General features: G+C 42.2%; 1 protein-coding gene across 1 annotated transcript in view; it reads left to right on the top strand.

The window, feature by feature from the left end:
• Positions 1 to 2,131: 2,131 nt before the first annotated feature.
• LOC141168194 (proteinase-activated receptor 1-like) overlaps positions 2,132 to 18,751 on the top strand; it is a 34,108-nt gene continuing 17,488 nt past the window's right edge. The window contains exons 1-3 of the mRNA XM_073655044.1: positions 2,132 to 2,286; positions 12,929 to 12,970; positions 14,915 to 14,980. Coding sequence (XP_073511145.1) covers positions 2,175 to 2,286; positions 12,929 to 12,970; positions 14,915 to 14,980 — 220 coding nt within the window. The 5' untranslated portion in view covers positions 2,132 to 2,174. The remainder of the gene's footprint in view (positions 2,287 to 12,928; positions 12,971 to 14,914; positions 14,981 to 18,751) is intronic.

Raw genomic sequence — 18,751 nt, 5'->3', positions numbered from 1 at the left:
AAGTCTGGCTCTCATCTAAATATGTCCGACTCAAGATACCTTCTTACAAGTTAGGGCCTCGGTTCATTGGTCCTCTGGAGGTCATCAGTCAGATCAACCCGGTGGCCTATAAATTGAAACTCCCGGCCAACTTACGGATCCCTAACTCCTTCCATGTATCTCTCCTCAAACCTGTGGTACTTAACTCTTTTTCCAAGTCTACAGGTGCGCCTCCTGCTCCGGTTTCTGCTGAGGACGAGTTTGAGGTAGAGAACATTCTTGCCACCAAAAGGGTAAGAGGAAAGACCTTTTTTCTAGTAGATTGGAAGGGGTTTGGTCCTGAGGAGAGAACGTGGGAGCCCCGGTAGAACATCCATGCCCCTCTTATCCTTGCTAAATTTCTGTCTGGCCTAAAAAAGGGGGGGCCTAAAGGGGGGGGTACTGTAGCGCCGGCGTCCCTGCCCTCTGCTAGGCAGGGACGCTGTTCCCCTCACCTCTCTGCTCCGTGCCCGGCGTCCTCTTCCCGCTCTGCTGGCAGCGCGCGCTCCTTCCCGGCCACTGTGCTTAGGGCGCGCGCTCTCCCTCCCTCTTAAAGGGGCCGCGCGCGCCGTCCTAAGGAGTCCCCGGCCAATGGCCGGAGGACTTCACCATATATAAGGCACCTCCTCCAAAATGGAGGTGCCCGAGCAATGTTGTTGCACTGTTCACTACTCTGCTTCAGCCCTCAGGTCCCGTTGCCAGTTACCTGCCAGATACCTGCCAGATTCCTGCCAGCTTGCTGTCTTATTCCTGCCTGATATTCTGCTACCTGCCTGCTAGCCTGAGGTCCGACGGTCTGCCTTACTACTCCTGTCAGTCTGTCTAAGGACCAGCTTGCCCGCTCACCTGGGAGCGCACATCAACTACCTGCCTGCTTGCCTGAGGTCCGACGGTCTGCCTTCCAACTCTTGTCAGTCTGTCTATGGACCAGCTTGCCCGCTCACCTGGGAGCGCACATCTGCTACCTGCCTGCTAGCCTACCTGGAGGCTCTGCCGTCACGTGCTGTGACCACCTGCCTGTTCAGTGACTCCTGCCCGCTCACCTGGGAGCGCTCATCTGCTGCCTGTCTGCTAGCCTACCTGGAGGCTCTGCCGTCACGTGCTGTGACCACCCGCCTGTCCAGAGACTTCTGCCCGCTCACCTGGGAGCGCTCATCTGCCGCCTGTCTGTTGGTCTTCCTGGAGGTTCCGCCGTCACATGCTGTGACCACCCATTTATCCAGAGACTCTCGCCTGCTCACCTGGGAGCTCACGTCTACCATCAGCCGCCACAGGTCGTACCAACCCTTTACCCAGAGACTGCCCCGGTCACTTGCCGTGACCATCTGCCCGTTTACCCAGAGACTGCCCCGGTCACTTGCCGTGACCATCTGCCCGTTCATCCAGAGACTGCCCCGGTCACTTGCCGTGACCATCTGCCCGTTCATCCAGAGACTGCCCCGGTCACTTGCCGTGACCATCTGCCCGTTCATCCAGAGACTGCCCCGGTCACTTACCGTGACCTCCTGCCCGTTCTTCTAGAGACTGTCCCGGTCACCTGCTGTGACTGCCTGCCTGGTCGCCACCCGCTCCCTTACAAGGACCGCCCCCTTGTATAGTAGCTCAGAGGTTCCGCCTCCCAGACCCGTTACATTGGTGGTCCTCTAATGTTCAAGACGCATGTGTTGCCTGCATACTTTTTATGATCTTCGTAGAAATAATTTGTACTTAATTCTTATTTCCAAAATTTAAATGCTAAGCAGTAATTTCCGCCATCTTGAAGAAATCAAAATTCAAAAATGCACAATGATTATGCCTTCACCAACTTTATAGTGAGGCTGTGCAACATTTAACACAGTAAGAACTAGAGGCCGTAGACAGATGGAACTTTTGTGTTTTATAAAGTAATACATTGACAAGTCTTAAATGTTTTCGGACAAAATCCTAGATAGTCTTCACTCTAATATTATGTCACATTGACATTCCAGAAAAGCAGAATGATGAAAAGTTGTGGAGTATTAATGTACTTGGTAATTTACATTTTGCGCCCCCTCCATCTCACCTATTAAATAACAGGAAGGTTACACCCCCCAGCCTGTGAGTAGCAGCATGATAGCATCAGTACTGTAACATTCACTGCACTGCTCTAGCTGTCAGCACACTACATAGGGTTACTGATGCTCAGGGGAAAGAACCATATAGTCATGAAGACAACAGCGCTGTTACCACCTTCCCTTCTTGGTGCATTCAGCATCTTCTGTGCTGTGCTTTGTGATGATCCATCACCAGGTAAGGCATGACATAACATTGTACAGCTCATTTTATCTGCACAATGAAGAGTTGAGATATAGTCAAAATTTCACTTTTAGGAAAATGTACACCACTTTATTTTACAATATGTTGTAACATGATTTAAGTGCATCAATATAATTGTTTTACTACATATCTGGAATGTGTTATATGGCAAAAATACATATAGCAACAATAGTCCAAAGGAGAAGCTACACTATTGCTCAAAGCAACTGTATAAGTTGAGGGGTTTCTTTTACAATATGTCTTAGAAAATTGTAAACGGATTGTTTGCCACTAGTAACTACAACTTTTTTCTTTGCGGAGTGTTACCTCATATTTGTAATTTAAGATTCCCCCCACAATCACATTAGATGAAAATCAGCAGAACTTACCAATTCTGACAGGACCACAAGGATCATTTGATGTGCGGACCTCCTGACTCTCCCCCTACAGATAATGTTGGGGTGAGAAGGATCAGTCCATTGGAATTTCAATGGCTGATTCTTTTTTTTGGGAGGGGGGGGGGGATAAGCTACAGCTAGTTTACTTGCAGTGATTTTCTCCTCTTTCCTATGGAAAAAAAACATGAACTCTCAAAAGAGATCATTCAACACCCATCTCATGTGCATTACCAGCTTTAAGCTTCAAAAACTAAAAGTTATAGTTTGTTACCGCTTTAGTGGGTATGTTCTTAAAGGGGTTTTCCCAAATTCCGTTAGACGGCAATAATTCTTGCCTGTGAACATTATCGTGATTTTGCAAGTGAACTGAATGTCACCTATGTCAGAAAGAAAGTCACGGGTGACAATCGCGAAAATCCGACCAAGTCATTGCTATTGCCATTGGTTGTTATATTTTTATGTTCTATGCTGGTTATCATTAGGATAGTATTCCCCTGGTTTGCAATATATTCTTTTTGGGAAAGCTGGATATTAAAGCACACACAGTACACCCACATTGATTGCAAAAAAAACCCCTATGTAACAAAAAAGATGTAATTTACCTAAATAACCCTCTTCATGAAGGAGTCCAAATAGAGCATTGTACAAACACAATAACAATGTCTTAACATGCAGTCATGTGACTTAATTGCTTAATTAAGTAGGTCTCTTGATCATGTGAGCAGAAAATCACAAGATTTGTGTACCTGCAGGAGATGCTTAGATAGCTGGCTATGTGCCCCCTTTAAATACTGTACAGTGCAGAATGTAGTGGACCTTGATAGCAATGCAATTCCCCCTCCACTCATGGATAGTTGAATGAATGCTGGTGTACACAGATGATGGTTCAGAAATGCAACAGCCGCTCACACAAAGGCACCAGTCTTGTAGATGCCTTTGGTGCAGCACTACCCTTTGGCTATGTTCACACTAGGCATTTTTTCAGCGTTATTTTTATGTAAATTTTCAGCTGCGTTTTAAAGTACTAGCAAAGTCTATGAGATTTCAGAAATCTCATGCACACAGCTTTTTTTTTGTCCTCAATATTTTGTACTTTGCATTTTTTTGCACAATAGAGCAAGTCACTTCTTTCAGCGTTTTTTCAGCATTTTTCACCCATTGAAAGCAATGGATGGTGCAAACAACGCTGAAAAATGTAGGTATCAGGTTTTGCTGCGTTTTTAGTGAAAAAAAGCAAGTACAGCAGTATGTGAAACCCATTGATTTTTGTAATTTTCCCAAATTTACCATCTTGTCTTGGTCACCTGAAATGGAAGTACGGATTAGCACAGTTTAATTAAATTAGTGATATGTACCAAGTAAACATTGGCTGACCAAGTTGTGAGATTGAACAATACCTGTGGCCGACCGAGGTGTGAAATTAAACAATGCCTGAGCAACTCAATGGCCCACCAAAGTGTGAAAGTAAACAGTGTTCTAGAAACACAATGCTCTGCCAATGTCCTAGGTGAACTATTCCTGACCAATTCACCTCCCCAGCTTACATTTGTAATGTGTATTTTTTCATGGACATATGTCTTGCATTGGTGACTTGTGTTCATGCTTCTGTGGTGGAAGCAAAGCTGAACTTTGGGACCATGAATAAAAGCAAAAACGCAGCAACAAAATGCACAAAAAATGCACTAAAACCTGCAGTTTTGACACTGCTTTTTTTCTGCCAGAAAAAAAAACCCTTAAGAAAATGCCTCGTGTGAACATAGCCTAAGGCATCCGACTTCATACTCCTGTGACGGGGCTAATTGTCATCCCTCTTGGGCAGCTAATCTTCACTTATTTAGTGGATGCCCTCTTCACAGTCAGGCATAGGTTACAACTTCCTATAACTCCTCTAAATCCTGGGGTGTTAGGCTATGTGCCCACGTTGCATTTATGAAGCAGAAAATTTCTGCTGCATAAATGCAAGTTCTCTCCTGGAAAAACGCATGCGGAATTCCGCACGCGTTTATCGCGCATTTTTCGCGCGTTTATCACGCGTTTTCCACATGCGGAATTGCCTTGCGTTTTTTATGCATTGGACAAAGGCAATTCCGCTTGCGGAAACGCAAAATTAAATGACATGCTGCGGATTTTTGTACGCGGCATAAACGGTGCGGAAAAATCCGCAGCATGTGCATAGAACTTGCGGAATCCCATTGGGGACCATGGGGTGCGGATATACATGCGTTTTTCAAGCGTTTACGCTGCGGAAATTCCGCAGCATATACGCTTGAAAAATGCTACATGGGCACACAGCCTTACACCATATTAGTAAATGTTACTCACACCCACCTGCTAGATTGCTGTATAGAACAGTTCTCCTCCTCTGCCTGTCTCCACCGCCTGTGTATGCCTTACCTTTACTGTCATGAAAACAGGTGCGCTTATGTTTTCTGTTTATCACAGAGGCATGGCACCACACGATAATGCTGCCCGTGCCGCCCTTTGACTTAGCTATGTTATAAGCAAAGACAAAATGAAAAACATTCACTTCTCATAGTTGCAGCTCAGATATCTTAACCACTACTGAATTAAACATTAATTGCAATGAGGACGTATCTACCGAATAATCATAAGCTATGACGTCACTACATACTTGCATCTCTAATGTGAGGTCTCACACAAATTTGTCACGTGTCGCAAAACTGTCACATCACACACATATTTAAAGCTGCAGTATTCTCGAAACAGATAACATATCACTGAGGCGTATCTAACAAAAAAATGGATATCACTACCCAGCAACAGCACATTGCTGGTGCTATGCGATAATAATGGTTAGAAAATAAGGTGATCTTTTGTTATTTGACAATATGACTTCTAAAGTCCATTAGCAGCAAACCTTCCTCCACCTCTTTGTACTTTCCCTCTCTTCTCTGGGAATGTGGTTTACAAAGCTTTTACCCATAAAACATCAAAGTCACTTAGCAACATTTTCCCGACTTACAGTATTTGCAAATTGTGGATCACTGATCAAAGGCTGAGCAAACAAAGCTCTCTGATCCACAGCGCTTAAATCAGCACACGGAAGTTACCTTTAGCTACTTAATTGAAGGGGTTGTCCAGTAATAAGCAAGTTATCACCTATCCGCAGGTTAAGTGATATCTTACTAATTAGTGGCTATCCCACTGCTGGGGTCAGCACCTATCTGCAGAACTGTAATGCCAGTATCAAGGCGACGCAGCCGGTCGGACGCCTGACTGTTGATCCATTGTTTCTCTATGAGGCTTAAGGCAGCACCATGGGAAGTGAATGGAGCACAGGTGGAACATGCAGACTGATACTCAAGTCTAACAGAGATAAAAGTTCGTTGTTCTGCCGTATAAGTGTCAGCCCAGTTAGTGTCCCAAAAATCTATGTTCAAAGCCTGTTTTATATTTAACACGGAAGTCTATGCATGAATCATACAACTAGGTTTGGTTATTCCAGTTTTTTTTTACTACATGTAATAGTGAAAAGGAAAGCGTTAAAAGGGGTCAACCGCTATCTACTTGCAGATAGCATTTATACGGGTGCTGATATATAGTTCCTTGCGACTGGATCATGCTAATATGCACGAGCCTCTTCATGACGCTATTCAAACCAATAGGGGGTGGATGTACAGTACCCGGCCAAAGCCACTATCAGTAGATGGTGTATCTCCTTAACTGACCACTTCTGTCCGCCGACACCGAGAACAACTGTTTGGCAGGTGTGCCTGGGGTCACATCCCCACCGATCAGACATTGATAACCCAACCACAGGATAGGTCATCAATGTAAAAGTAGTGAGCAACCTCTACAAATGTGCGCATGTGCCAGGTGTGAGATATAACTATAGGCATAATCAAAGAGAGTAAAAGTCAGGAAGTTATACTGTTTTCTTTTTAAATTGCAGAGTAAATATCAAATAGTACAAAATATTGGTTATCACACTGCTTTCCTAGAAAGCTTCTTTCAGCATCCCAAACTTTCGCTTAAAAGGAGTCTGTCACCCACAAAATGCAAACTGAACTAATTAAATAGTTATGCAGGGGCCCTAGCCCCTCTACTATAGAAAAACATATTAGCAGTATACATCTTACTGTTGTAATCAGTTTGAGAACTCTTTATATAACACATGCAAATGAGGTCACTTTGGTGTACCCTTGGCATGGTCAAGAGCTTGAATTGTATATATATACAGTACAGACCAAAAGTTTGGACACACCTTCTCATTTAAAGATTTTTCTGTATTTTCATGACTATGAAAATTGTACATTCACACTGAAGGCATCAAAACTATGAATTAACACATGTGGAATTATATACTTAACAAAAAAGTGTGAAACAACTGAAAATATGTCTTATATTCTAGGTTCTTCAAAGTAGCCACCTTTTGCTTTGATGACTGCTTTGCACACTCTTGGCATTCTCTTGATGAGCTTAAAGAGGTAGTCACCGGAAATGGTCTTCCAACAATCTTGAAGGAGTTCCCAGAGATGCTTAGCACTTGTTGGCCCTTTTGCCTTTACTCTGCGGTCCAGCTCACCCCAAACCATCTCGATTGGGTTCAGGTCTGGTGACTGTGGAGGCCAGGTCATCTGGCGTAGCACCCCATCACTCTCCTTCTTGGTCAAATAGCCCTTACACAGCCTGGAGGTGTGTTTGGGGTCATTGTCCTGTTGAAAAATAAATGATGGTCCAACTAAACGCAAACCGGATGGAATAGCATGCCGCTGCAAGATGCTGTGGTAGGCATGCTGGTTCAGTATGCCTTCAATTTTGAATAAATCCCCAACAGTGTCACCAGCAAAGCACCCCCACACCATTACACCTCCTCCTCCATGTTTCACGGTGGGAACCAGGCATGTAGAGTCCATCCGTTCACCTTTTCTGCGTCGCACAAAGACACGGTGGTTGGAACCAAAGATCTCAAATTTGGACTCATCAGACCAAAGCACAGATTTCCACTGGTCTAATGTCCATTCCTTGTGTTCTTTAGCCCAAACAAGTCTCTTCTGCTTGTTGCCTGTCCTTAGCAGTGGTTTCCTAGCAGCTTTTTTACCATGAAGGCCTGCTGCTCAAAGTCTCCTCTTAACAGTTGTTGAAGAGATGTGTCTGCTGCTAGAACTCTGTGTGGCATTGACCTGGTCTCTAATCTGAGCTGCTGTTAACCTGCGATATCTGAGGCTGGTGACTTGGATAAACTTATCCTCAGAAGCAGAGGTGACTCTTGATTTTCCTTTCCTGGGGTGGTCCTCATGTGAGCCAGTTTCTTTGAAGCGCTTGATGGTTTTTGCAAATGCACTTGGGGACACTTTCAAAGTTTTCCCAATTTTTCGGACTGACTGACCTTCATTTCTTAAAGTAATGATGGCCACTCGTTTTTCTTTACTTAGCTGCTTTTTTCTTGCCATAATACAAATTCTAACAGTCTATTCAGTAGGACTATCAGCTGTGTATCCACCAGACTTCTGCACAACACAACTGATGGTCCCAACCCCATTTATAAGGCAAGAAATCCCACTTATTTGACAGGGCACACCTGTGAAGTGAAAACCATTTCCAGTGACTACCTCTTGAAGCTCATCAAGAGAATGCCAAGAGTGTGCAAAGCAGTCATCAAAGCAAAAGGTGGCTACTTTGAAGAACCTAGAATATAAGACATATTTTCAGTTGTTTCACACTTTTTTGTTAAGTATATAATTCCACATGTGTTAATTCATAGTTTTGATGCCATCAGTGTGAATGTACAATTTTCATAGTCATGAAAATACAGAAAAACCTTTAAATGAGAAGGTGTGTCCAAACTTTTGGTCTGTACTGGATATATATATATATATATATATATATATATATATATATATACACACTGCTCAAAAAAATAAAGGGAACACTCAAATAACACATCTTAGATCTGAATGAATGAAATATTCTCATTAAATACTTTGTTCTGTACAAAGTTGAATGTGCTGACAACAAAATCACACAAAAATCATCAATGGAAATCAAATTTATTAACCAATGGAGGCCTGGATTTGGAGTCACCCCCAAAATTAAAATGGAAAAATGCACTATACAGGCTGATCCAACTTTGATGTAATGTCCTTAAAACAAGTCAAAATAAGGCTCAGTATTGTGTGTGGCCACCACGTGCCTGTATGACCTCCCTACAACGCCTGGGCATGCTCCTGATGAGGTTGCGGATGGTCTCCTGTGGGATCTCCTCCCAGACCTGGACTACAGCATCCGCCAACTCCTGGACAGTCTGTAGTGCAACGTGACGTTGGTGGATAAAGCGAGACATGATGTCCCAGATGTGCTCAATCGGATTCAGGTCTTGGGAACGGGCGGGCTAGTCCATAGCTTCAATGCCTTCATCTTGCAGGAAATGCTGACACACTCCAGCCACATGAGGTCTGGCATTGTCCTGCATTCGGAGGAGCCCAGGGCCAACCGCATCAGCATATGGTCTCACAAGGGGTCTGAGGATCTCATCTCGGTACCTAATGGCAGTCAGGCTACCTCTGGCGAGCACATGGAGGGCTGTGTGGCCCTCCAAAGAAATGCCCCCTCACACCATTACTGACCCACTGCCAAACCGTTCATGCTGAAGGATGTTGCAGGCAGCAGATCGCTCTCCACGGCGTCTCCAGACTCTGTCACGTCTGTCATCTGTGAAGAGCACAGGGCGCCAGTGGCGACTTTCCCAATCCTTGTGTTCTGTGGCAAATGCCAAGCGTCCTGCACGGTGTTGGGCTGTGAGCACAACCCCCATCTGTGGACGTCAGGTCCTCATACCACCCTCATGGAGTCGGTTTCTAACCGTTTGTGCAGACACATGCACATTTGTGGCCGGCTGGAGGTCATTTTGCAGGGCTCTGGCAGTGCTCCTCCTGTTTCTCCTTGCACAAGGGTGGAGGTAGCAGTCCTGCTGCTGGGTTGTTGCCCCCTACGGCCCCCTCCACGTCTCCTGGTGTACTGGCCTGTCTCCTGGTAGCGCCTCCAGCCTCTGGACACTATGGTGACAGACACAGCAAACCTTCTTGCCACAACTCGCATTGATGTGCCATCCTGGATGAGCTGCACTACCTGAGCAACTTCTGTGGGTTGTAGAGTCCGTCTCATGCTACCACGAGTGTGAAAGCACAACCAATATTCAAAAGTGACCAAAACATCAACCAGAAAGCATTGGTACTGAGATGTGGCCTGTGGTCCCCACCTGCAGAACCACTCCTTTATTGAGTGTGTCTTGATAATTGCCAATAATTTCCATCTATTGTCTATTCCATTTGCACAACAGCATGTTAAATTGATTGTCAATCAGTGTTGCTTCCTAAGTGGACAGTTTGATTTCACAGAAGTTTGATTTACTTGGAATTATATTCTGTTGTTTAAGTGTTCCCTTTATTTTTTTGAGCAGTGTATATACATACACATATATATATATATATATATATATATATATATACTCCTGGAAATTAGAGTGGCCCAGGAAGGGAATAATTATATAGTGTCAGAGCCCAACTGAATAGAGTGCCGCACTAACAGGTGAATGAAATATACATTTTATTAGATAAATTTAAAATTCGTATTGTGAGGTTAGAAATAAAATTATTGCTTCATATTTGCCATTATTTCATTATTATTCTATTGACAAGCAGTAGCTTATTTTTTAATTGTTAACGTAATGCCATGGAGTACCATCGGCAGATAGTGTGGCAAATATTGAATATACAGTATATTAAATTCAGTCATGCAGCACATGTCCCCCAAGATTTTCCACTGATAGATCAGTATCATCAGGGAATGAGACAATAGTGTATTCACCAAATTTTTCATGTTGAACCGGACACTTGATGTAATAGGCGCTGCAGAGCAAAATAAATAGTTTCGTTTTTTTTATTTCGCCTATCCATTGCGGAGATATATTAGTGATCAAAGTATTTGACAAGTCCAAGTGGGCATTACCAGAGAGATTTTACTGGGGGTGTGTACTTCTTCCCTTGCATGAGACTGTCCAATCACAATCAGGCAGCAACACACTGGTGAAAGAAGAACACGCCCCCACAATAGGATAGAACAGTCTCAGTGTGAGGCTTGTATTGACAGTCTGCTCTCCTTACTGCAAAATGATGACATGTGCCGCAGCACAGCTGATCAGACCTGAGTATAATTAACTGACAGCTTTCAGCTCTCATCTCTGGCAGTTAGTGTGGGGGAGGTGCAGTGCTGCAGAGTTGAGTCTCCTTACAAACACTTTAAGTAGCTCTCCACTCATAGTGCTGCTAGCACATCATAAACAGGCATCCACATGTAAGGTGAATAATAACACGCACCCACTATAAGCTTAGAAAATGACCTGTGTGAGACATAATGACAGTTTGCTTTCTTCACTGCAGTGTAAATACATGTGGAGTCAATATCAACTGAACTGAACTTGGTGTTATATATATATATATATATATATATATATATATATATATATATACAGTTATATGAAAAAGTTTGGGCACCCCTATTAATCTTAAGCTTAATGTTTTATAAAAATTGGTGTTTTTGCAACAGCTATTTCAGTTTGATATATGTAATAACTGTTGGACACAGTAATGTTTCTGCCTTGAAATGAGGTTTATTGTATTAACAGAAAATGTGCAATCTGCATTCAAACAAAATTTGACAGGTGCATAAGTATGGGCACCTCACCAGAAAAGTGACATTAATATTTAGTAGATCCTCCTTTTGCAAAAATAACAGCCTCTAGTCGCTTCCTATAGCTTTTAATGATTTCCTGGATGCTGGATGAAGGTATTTTTGACCATTCCTCTTTACAAAACAATTCCAGTTCAGTTAAGTTTGATGGTCGCCGAGCATGGACAGCCCTCTTCAAATGATCCCACAGATGTTCAATGATATTCAGGTCTGGGGACTGGGATGGCCATTCAAGAACATTGTAATTGTTCCTCTGCATGAATGCCTGAGTAGATTTGGAGCGGTGTTTTGGATCATTGTCTTGCTGAAAGATCCATCCCCTGTGTAACTTCAACTTTGTCACTGATTCTTGAACATTATTGTCAAGAATCTGTTGATACTGAGTGGAATCCATACGTCCCTCAACTTTAACAAGATTCCCGGTGCCGGCATTGGCCACACAGCCCCAAAGCATGATGGAACCTCCACCAAATTTTACTGTGGGTAGCAAGTGTTTTTCTTGGAATGCTGTGTTTTTTTGCCGCCATGCATAACGCCTTTTTGTATGACCAAACAACTCAATATTGGTTATATCAGTCCACAGGACCTTCTTCCAAAAAGAAATTGGCTTCTCCAAATGTGCTTTTGCATACCTCAGCCGACTCTGTTTGTGGCGTGCTTGCAGAAACGGCTTCTTTCGCATCACTCTCCCATACAGCTTCTCCTTGTGCAAAGTGCGTTGTATAGTTGACTGATGCACAGTGACACCATCTGCAGCAAGTTGATGCTGCAGCTCTCTGGAGGTGGTCTGAGGATTGTCCTTGACTGATCTCACCATTCTTCTTCTCTGCCTTTCTGATGTTTTTCTTGGCCTGCCACTTCTGGCCTTAACAAGAACTGTCCCTGTGTTCTTCCATTTCCTTACTATGTTCCTCACAGTGGAAACTGACAGGTTAAATCTCTGAGACAGCTTTTTGTATCCTTCCCCTGAACAACTATGTTGAATAATCTTTGTTTTCAGATCATTTGACAGTTGTTTTGAGGAGTCCATGATGCCACTCTTCAGAGGAGATTCAAACAGGAGCACAACTTGCAAGTGGCCACTTTAAGTAGCTTTTCTCATGATTGCATACACCTGGCTATGAAGTTCAAAGCTCAATGAGGTTACAAAACCAAAAATAGTGCTTTAGTAAGTCCGTAAAAAGTAGGTAGGAGTATTTAAAACAAGAAAATGATAAGGGTGCCCATACTTATGCACCTGTCAAATTTTGTTTGAATGCAGATTGCACATTTTCTGCTAGTACAATAAACCTCATTTCAAGGCAGAAACATTACTGTGTCCAACAGTTATTACATATATCAAACTGAAATAGCTGTTGCAAAAACACCAATTTTTATAAAACATTAAGCTTAAGATTAATAGGGGTGCCCAAACTTTTTCATATAACTGTATATATATATATATATATATATATATATATATATACTGTATATAGATAGATAGATAGATTATATGTCATTTTGTCTAATATTGCTTTATTTCCTTTAAGGGATTACACCCGGAATGAACATGTGTGATTTCTTCAACAACAGTTTGTATTATGTACAAGGTATTGTATGACTATATGTAGAGTCAGTGACTTGTAAAGAAAACAGGATCATTTTACAGATGCATAGCATTGATTATTTTTCTCTCTTTTGGCAAAATATTTCTCAACAAGTGTAAGCTGTGCATCAGTCTAAGATATGGTCAAATTTTCAGAATAAAAAATGTCAATGGCCCATCTACTTTCAAAATGTAAAGGTAATGTCCAATGACACTGGCAATAAAGATGTACAAATAGTTACCAGTTGACAATTATTTTTTTTGAACAATTATTCCTTTTGATTCTTTAAGCCAATTTGTGTAGTTAAACGAGCTCTGATCGGTAAATATTTACCTATTCTCTGTCATGTAATAGCATGTTTATACAGGCAAACTGTGTTTCAGATGCACACTGAATGATCTGTAATAGAATAGATCATTCAGTACGCATAGGCTGCCGTTGTTCTCAGCAACTCAGGTCCTGTTTACAAAGCACGATATGCTGCCGAGAACAATAATCTTTTGGGGAAACCAAAAGATCATTTCACTCAACAACCAAGCGAGTTGCTCATTCGTCAGGTGATAAACAGTCTATTTGGCCTGCACGATTATCATGAATGAGTGATCTTAGGAATGCTCATTCACTATAATCAAATAAGAAAAATACGCTTTAAGAATAGACTGTCTTAAAATTAACCACCAAAAAATAGCTTAAAATCTAAAAATTGATTTCAATTCATTAAAAATATTTTAGTGCACACCTACAAGATAACGTCTCTTAAGCATTTCTAGCCTGCTAGAGGCCCTTCATGATAGTTTAGATACACTATCATAGAGCTATATACATTTTTGAATTTTTAGATTACTTTTTCTATGTTGCGGGAATACTACAAACTATCTTCTGTGATTGTTTCACATGGAACCGGCCAGAAGATTTTAGTTTTTCCATGCACCTGATTAACTAGCAATCCTCTGAAGCATCTATCGGGCACAAAAGAAGCCGTGAACAGATAGAACAGCTTTTTCTAGTCTTAAAATTTGAAAGCTTTATAAAAGTGTCTCATGTTGTTTGATAAATATGTCTAATTTTGAGACTGTTTGAGCCAAAGTTGTGCCACATTTTCTGGTGCACAGTGTTCCATTTTAATCCATGCTCCCTTTCCCAATAAACCCCAGCCATTTTCAGCAAAGTCATGTGATCTAAAACACATAAATATGATCAAGGTCATTAACGACAGTGTTTTGGTGCAAATTATGCCACATTTTTAGTGTATTTAGCATCCTAAAAATGCACCAATATCTTTATGAGAGATTCTTTAATGATGACAGCACTCAACAATAGCGCTTCTTTTTCAGGTCAAACCAAAAAACTTAAGGCAAATTTTTTGGTTATGTGATTTTTTTCAGTCTGAATTGTTGAGTCAAAACACAGAAAAGTTATAATAAAACGTTGGCCTCTAGTCACCCCAAACTGGCTGAGTTAGAGCGCATTCAGACCGAGCCAGCTTTGGCTAAATACAGTCCAGCGGTACCCCACATCTCTTCTCTACCACTAGTATGGTGTGAACTTGCAACACTCTGGTCTGTCTGGTAAATTTTAAGTGGGCAACAACATTTGCTTTATGTTATTGTCATTGTCCTGTCATCTCTAATTAAAATATATTTCTAAAAACTCACAAGGAATTTGCAGAGATTTTCAAGATGTGTTTTAAAAGTAGGAGGGTAAGAAGCTGCTGCCACGTGTCTCTGGAGGTGGCTTGAGAACTAAAGGATCGGGCATTGAAATTCAACATGCCCAATCATTCAACTGCAGGAGGAGAGTCAGACAGATTAGTTTGGCATTCATCTTTTGTGTTTGACCATGCTGAGATCTTATTCTAACCAACTGTTCTCCATCAGTCTTTATCGTGAATAATGGATCTATCTGTACATTCTCTCTTTTTTTTAACAGGTAATTTTTCAGACGGAAACAATAACAGGTCTATATTTGTATTGCCTTATGGTCAAAGTCTAGGAGGTAACGGCCAAACATACCGAGAACTTTTTGGGTCATAAAATTTGAAAACTACATTTTATAATGCAAATCTAGTACTAAAATGTATATAAAAATACATTTGTATAAGATGTACCTAGTACAAATTTAAGTAAGACTAAATGTTGAAAATAAACTAAGAATTCTATGAATAATTTTGAGGAATAGAATCAAATTAACATGTAACCTGAAAAATTAAATCTACACTTTATTGGATAAACCGTCGGGTTATCTGGTTCCTATACACAATAGATGGTGAGATCTGAGTTTCTGGATAACATATCATGTCCCATTCCTATATGCAGATAGAAATCTCAGTCTTTGACTCTCAAAGAAAATCAGTAACCAGAATAGATCCCGATCAACAGATATTTAGTGTCCTCAGGTAAATAAGATGACTAAGTGCAAAAAAGTAATATAGTGCAAATATAAAAACATATACAGATAAGTCTACAAATCCCTATCCAGGCTTGCATGCCCTATGAGAGAAAGGCTATCAAATATTCCCTGCCTAGCGGCGGAGGTTGGCACCCTAGGTAAAGATGGCAATATGGCGATATGGCGCCACCACTCCTCATCGGCTTTCCCTCACTAGCCCTGGATGGCCCTACTACTATGTTGCATCACAATACAATGCAACCTTCTCATAGAAAATAGAATAGATAAAGATTTATCTCAGATGAACAGCATAGATATAGATCCCAGTCCTCATGTCAACTCAGAGTGCTATTGCACTTAGTCACCTTATTTACCTGAGGACACTAAATATCTGTTGATCGGGATCTGTTCTGGTTACTTATTTTCTTTGAGAGTCAAAGAGTAAGATTTCTATCTGCATATAGGAATGGGGCATGATATGTTATCCAGAAACTCTGATCTCACCATCTATTGTGTATAGGAACCAGATAACCTGACGGTGTTCTCTGTGTGTTCAAAGTTTGGATATTTGTTTTTTAGTCCATTTTTAATTTTAACCAATAAAGTGTATATTTTATTTTTCAGGTTACATGTTAATTTGTTTTTATTTTAAATGTGGAAAAAAGTAATATTGGGAAAGGGCAGTTAGAACAAATCAGTGGGAGAGGAGTCAAGTGCTTCAGCTGGATTCCGCAGCCAAAAAATAATTGTAGGACTTCAGACACCTCGAAATGTGAAATAAAGCTATCATATATATAATGCAATGTTGTGTAAACTAATTATTAACCTTCATTCAAATTTGTTAATCACAGTGTGTAGCGTCGGCGTCTCTGCCTCCTGCCAGGCAGAGACGCCGATCCCCTCACCGCCGCGGTCCCGGTCCGGTATCCTCCGGCTCTCCTGCTGCATCTGCCCGGGTTACGTGCACCACGCGCAGTTCCCCGGGTACTGTACTTAGGGCATGCTCGTGCGCTCCCTCCCTCTTAAAGGGGCCGCGTGCACCGTCCTAAAGAGTCCCCGGCCAATGGCCGGAGGACTGCCCTTGTATAAGGCACCTCCTCCAATATGTAGGTGCCTGTGCAAGGTTGTTGTTTGTGTGCTTACACTCTCTCCAGCCCTCAGGTTCCCGTGCCCGCCTGCCTGTCTATCAGCTGTGCTCGCCTGCCTGTCTATCAGTTGTGCCCGCCTGCCTGTCTATCAGCCATACCCGCCTGCATGTCTATCAGCCGAGCCCGCCTGCCTGTCTATCAGCAGTGCCTGCCGGTCTATCAGCCGTGCCCACCTGCCTGTCTATCTGCCGTGCCCGCCTGCTTGTCTACCCACATCTCCTGCCTGTCTACCAGCCGTGCTCATCTGCTGTGCCTGTCGGCTTCGGCCATCAGTCCCGTGGGAGTCGCCTGCTCCCACACAATGTTGGTCCCAGAGTGGCACCTGGTTCACCTTCCCGGTCCCTCCTTGGTTCACGGAGTTGACTAAGCCGCCGTGTGGCCAGGGTCGGTCCGGGTAGGCACTTAGTTACGCCCCTCTGGTCCCTCCTTGTATCACAGCACAGAGGTCCAACCACACGGATCCGTAACACAGTGGATAATTATTGGAATAGATTACCACATTTCAGATTATCCTGATAATAAACCAATATTCATCTGAACACGGAGTAAACATATAGGATAAACATGAAAAAAATGGTATTAAAAAATGAACACATGCTCCCTAATTGAAAACATTTAAAACCAATTTTATGCTATGTCAAGTAATCTAAATCCAAAGTAAATACTGTACTACCACAGATAAAGATGAGTGAATAAATTCTCAGGGCCTTGTTCCAGGGGACAGGTCATAATTCTGTGGCCGCCATATGGGAGCTCTACGAATCACCTCTACCCTGCTGGAATCCCTGTCTCCTTTTTTGATTTATAGGGGCAATGTTATCATGGCGGCATCACACACACATATGACATTGTGTGGACCTATTAATCAGAAGAGGTGCCAGGAATTTCAGTGGGTAGGAGGAGGTTCACAGGGTTTCTATTTGGCGGCCATGGAATACAGACCTGGCTGCAGGAACAGGGTCTTGCAAATCAATTTGCTCATCTCTAACCACAGAGCATTCATATCCACCCCGCATAGTGTGAATATGAAATAACTCTCGACCATCAAAATGACAGAAAGCGATGCATGTAATGCACATGATGAAAAAGTGGTGCAAGGAGCATATGAGAGAACGTTTTTCTTTAAGCGCCACCCAATTACATAAATTACAACCCCCGATCAATACCACTTGGATCAAAAATAATATGTATGATTTCTTCAGTTCACCGCAAAATGAACAGACCACATACTATAAACCCTAATTACAATGATGGACCTTGGATTAAAGCCCCTGAAAGGGATCCTGTCACTTGATTCATGCTGTCCAAACTATGGGCAGCATGAATCAGAGCTTGGTTGCACAATTCCAGCGTTATCTCTGACTATGTACACAAATGGGAGAGACCGGTGAATCTACTGGAACAGTGTGGGGAGAAGTCGTCAGGGGACGTAGCTGGATTAGTCAGGTCTCTCCCTATAGTCTCTAGCCTGCTCTTCAAAGTACTTTTTCCCTGAAACCTCAGAGTGTTTAATAGAAAATCATACCTGGCTGTAATCGTGCAGCCAGGCTCTCCTTCATGCTCACTGTGATTTGGGTAGCATAAATCAAGTGACAGGTTCCCTTTAATACTGACCTCAGTCCAGACCTCTCTCATTATACAGAGCAAAGTGATTATAAAGCACAGTGGTTTATCCAGCATAAATGAGGGAATTAGTGGTCCAGATCCCCGTTATCTACTTGTCTCTCTATATCAATGTTTGCTGTCGGTAAACCTTTAGATCTCGTTTATAGTAATTAATGATATTCTTTCTATTGATTAACTTGGGCATAAGAATGTGTTGATTATAGACTGAATATCGTTAGGTCATCAAATTAGGCCACAATTATGAAAGAACACTAAATCTTCCCTAAATTTCGCTGACAGAAATCCTGCCTGTTGCTTCCACCACCCCCATAAACATGCAAGCATGGCTCGGATAATATATATCTCATCTATAAAGTCATGCTAGAAAATCAGGGACAAGTATACCTACTGTATGCAGAGCATTTACAATAATATTGTGCTACTGTGAAAGAGGCCAGAGAGGCTCAATCCCATTGGAGGCTAGAGTACATTAGTGCCTAAATGTATGGTAAGAGGTCAGGAGGCCAATGGAGCCTGCTTTTTAGTGACTACGAGTGTTAACTGGCTGAACGAGGTGTGTTGCACTGCACAGGCTTTTTAAAGTTCATTTTTCAGCAGATTACTT

Source organism: Phyllobates terribilis, unplaced genomic scaffold (genome assembly GCF_046119375.1).
Source record: "Phyllobates terribilis strain yellow unplaced genomic scaffold, ASM4611937v1 Scaffold_1__5_contigs__length_1240528914, whole genome shotgun sequence".
NCBI lineage: Eukaryota > Metazoa > Chordata > Amphibia > Anura > Dendrobatidae > Phyllobates > Phyllobates terribilis.
This window is presented reverse-complemented; position numbering and strand designations above follow the sequence as displayed.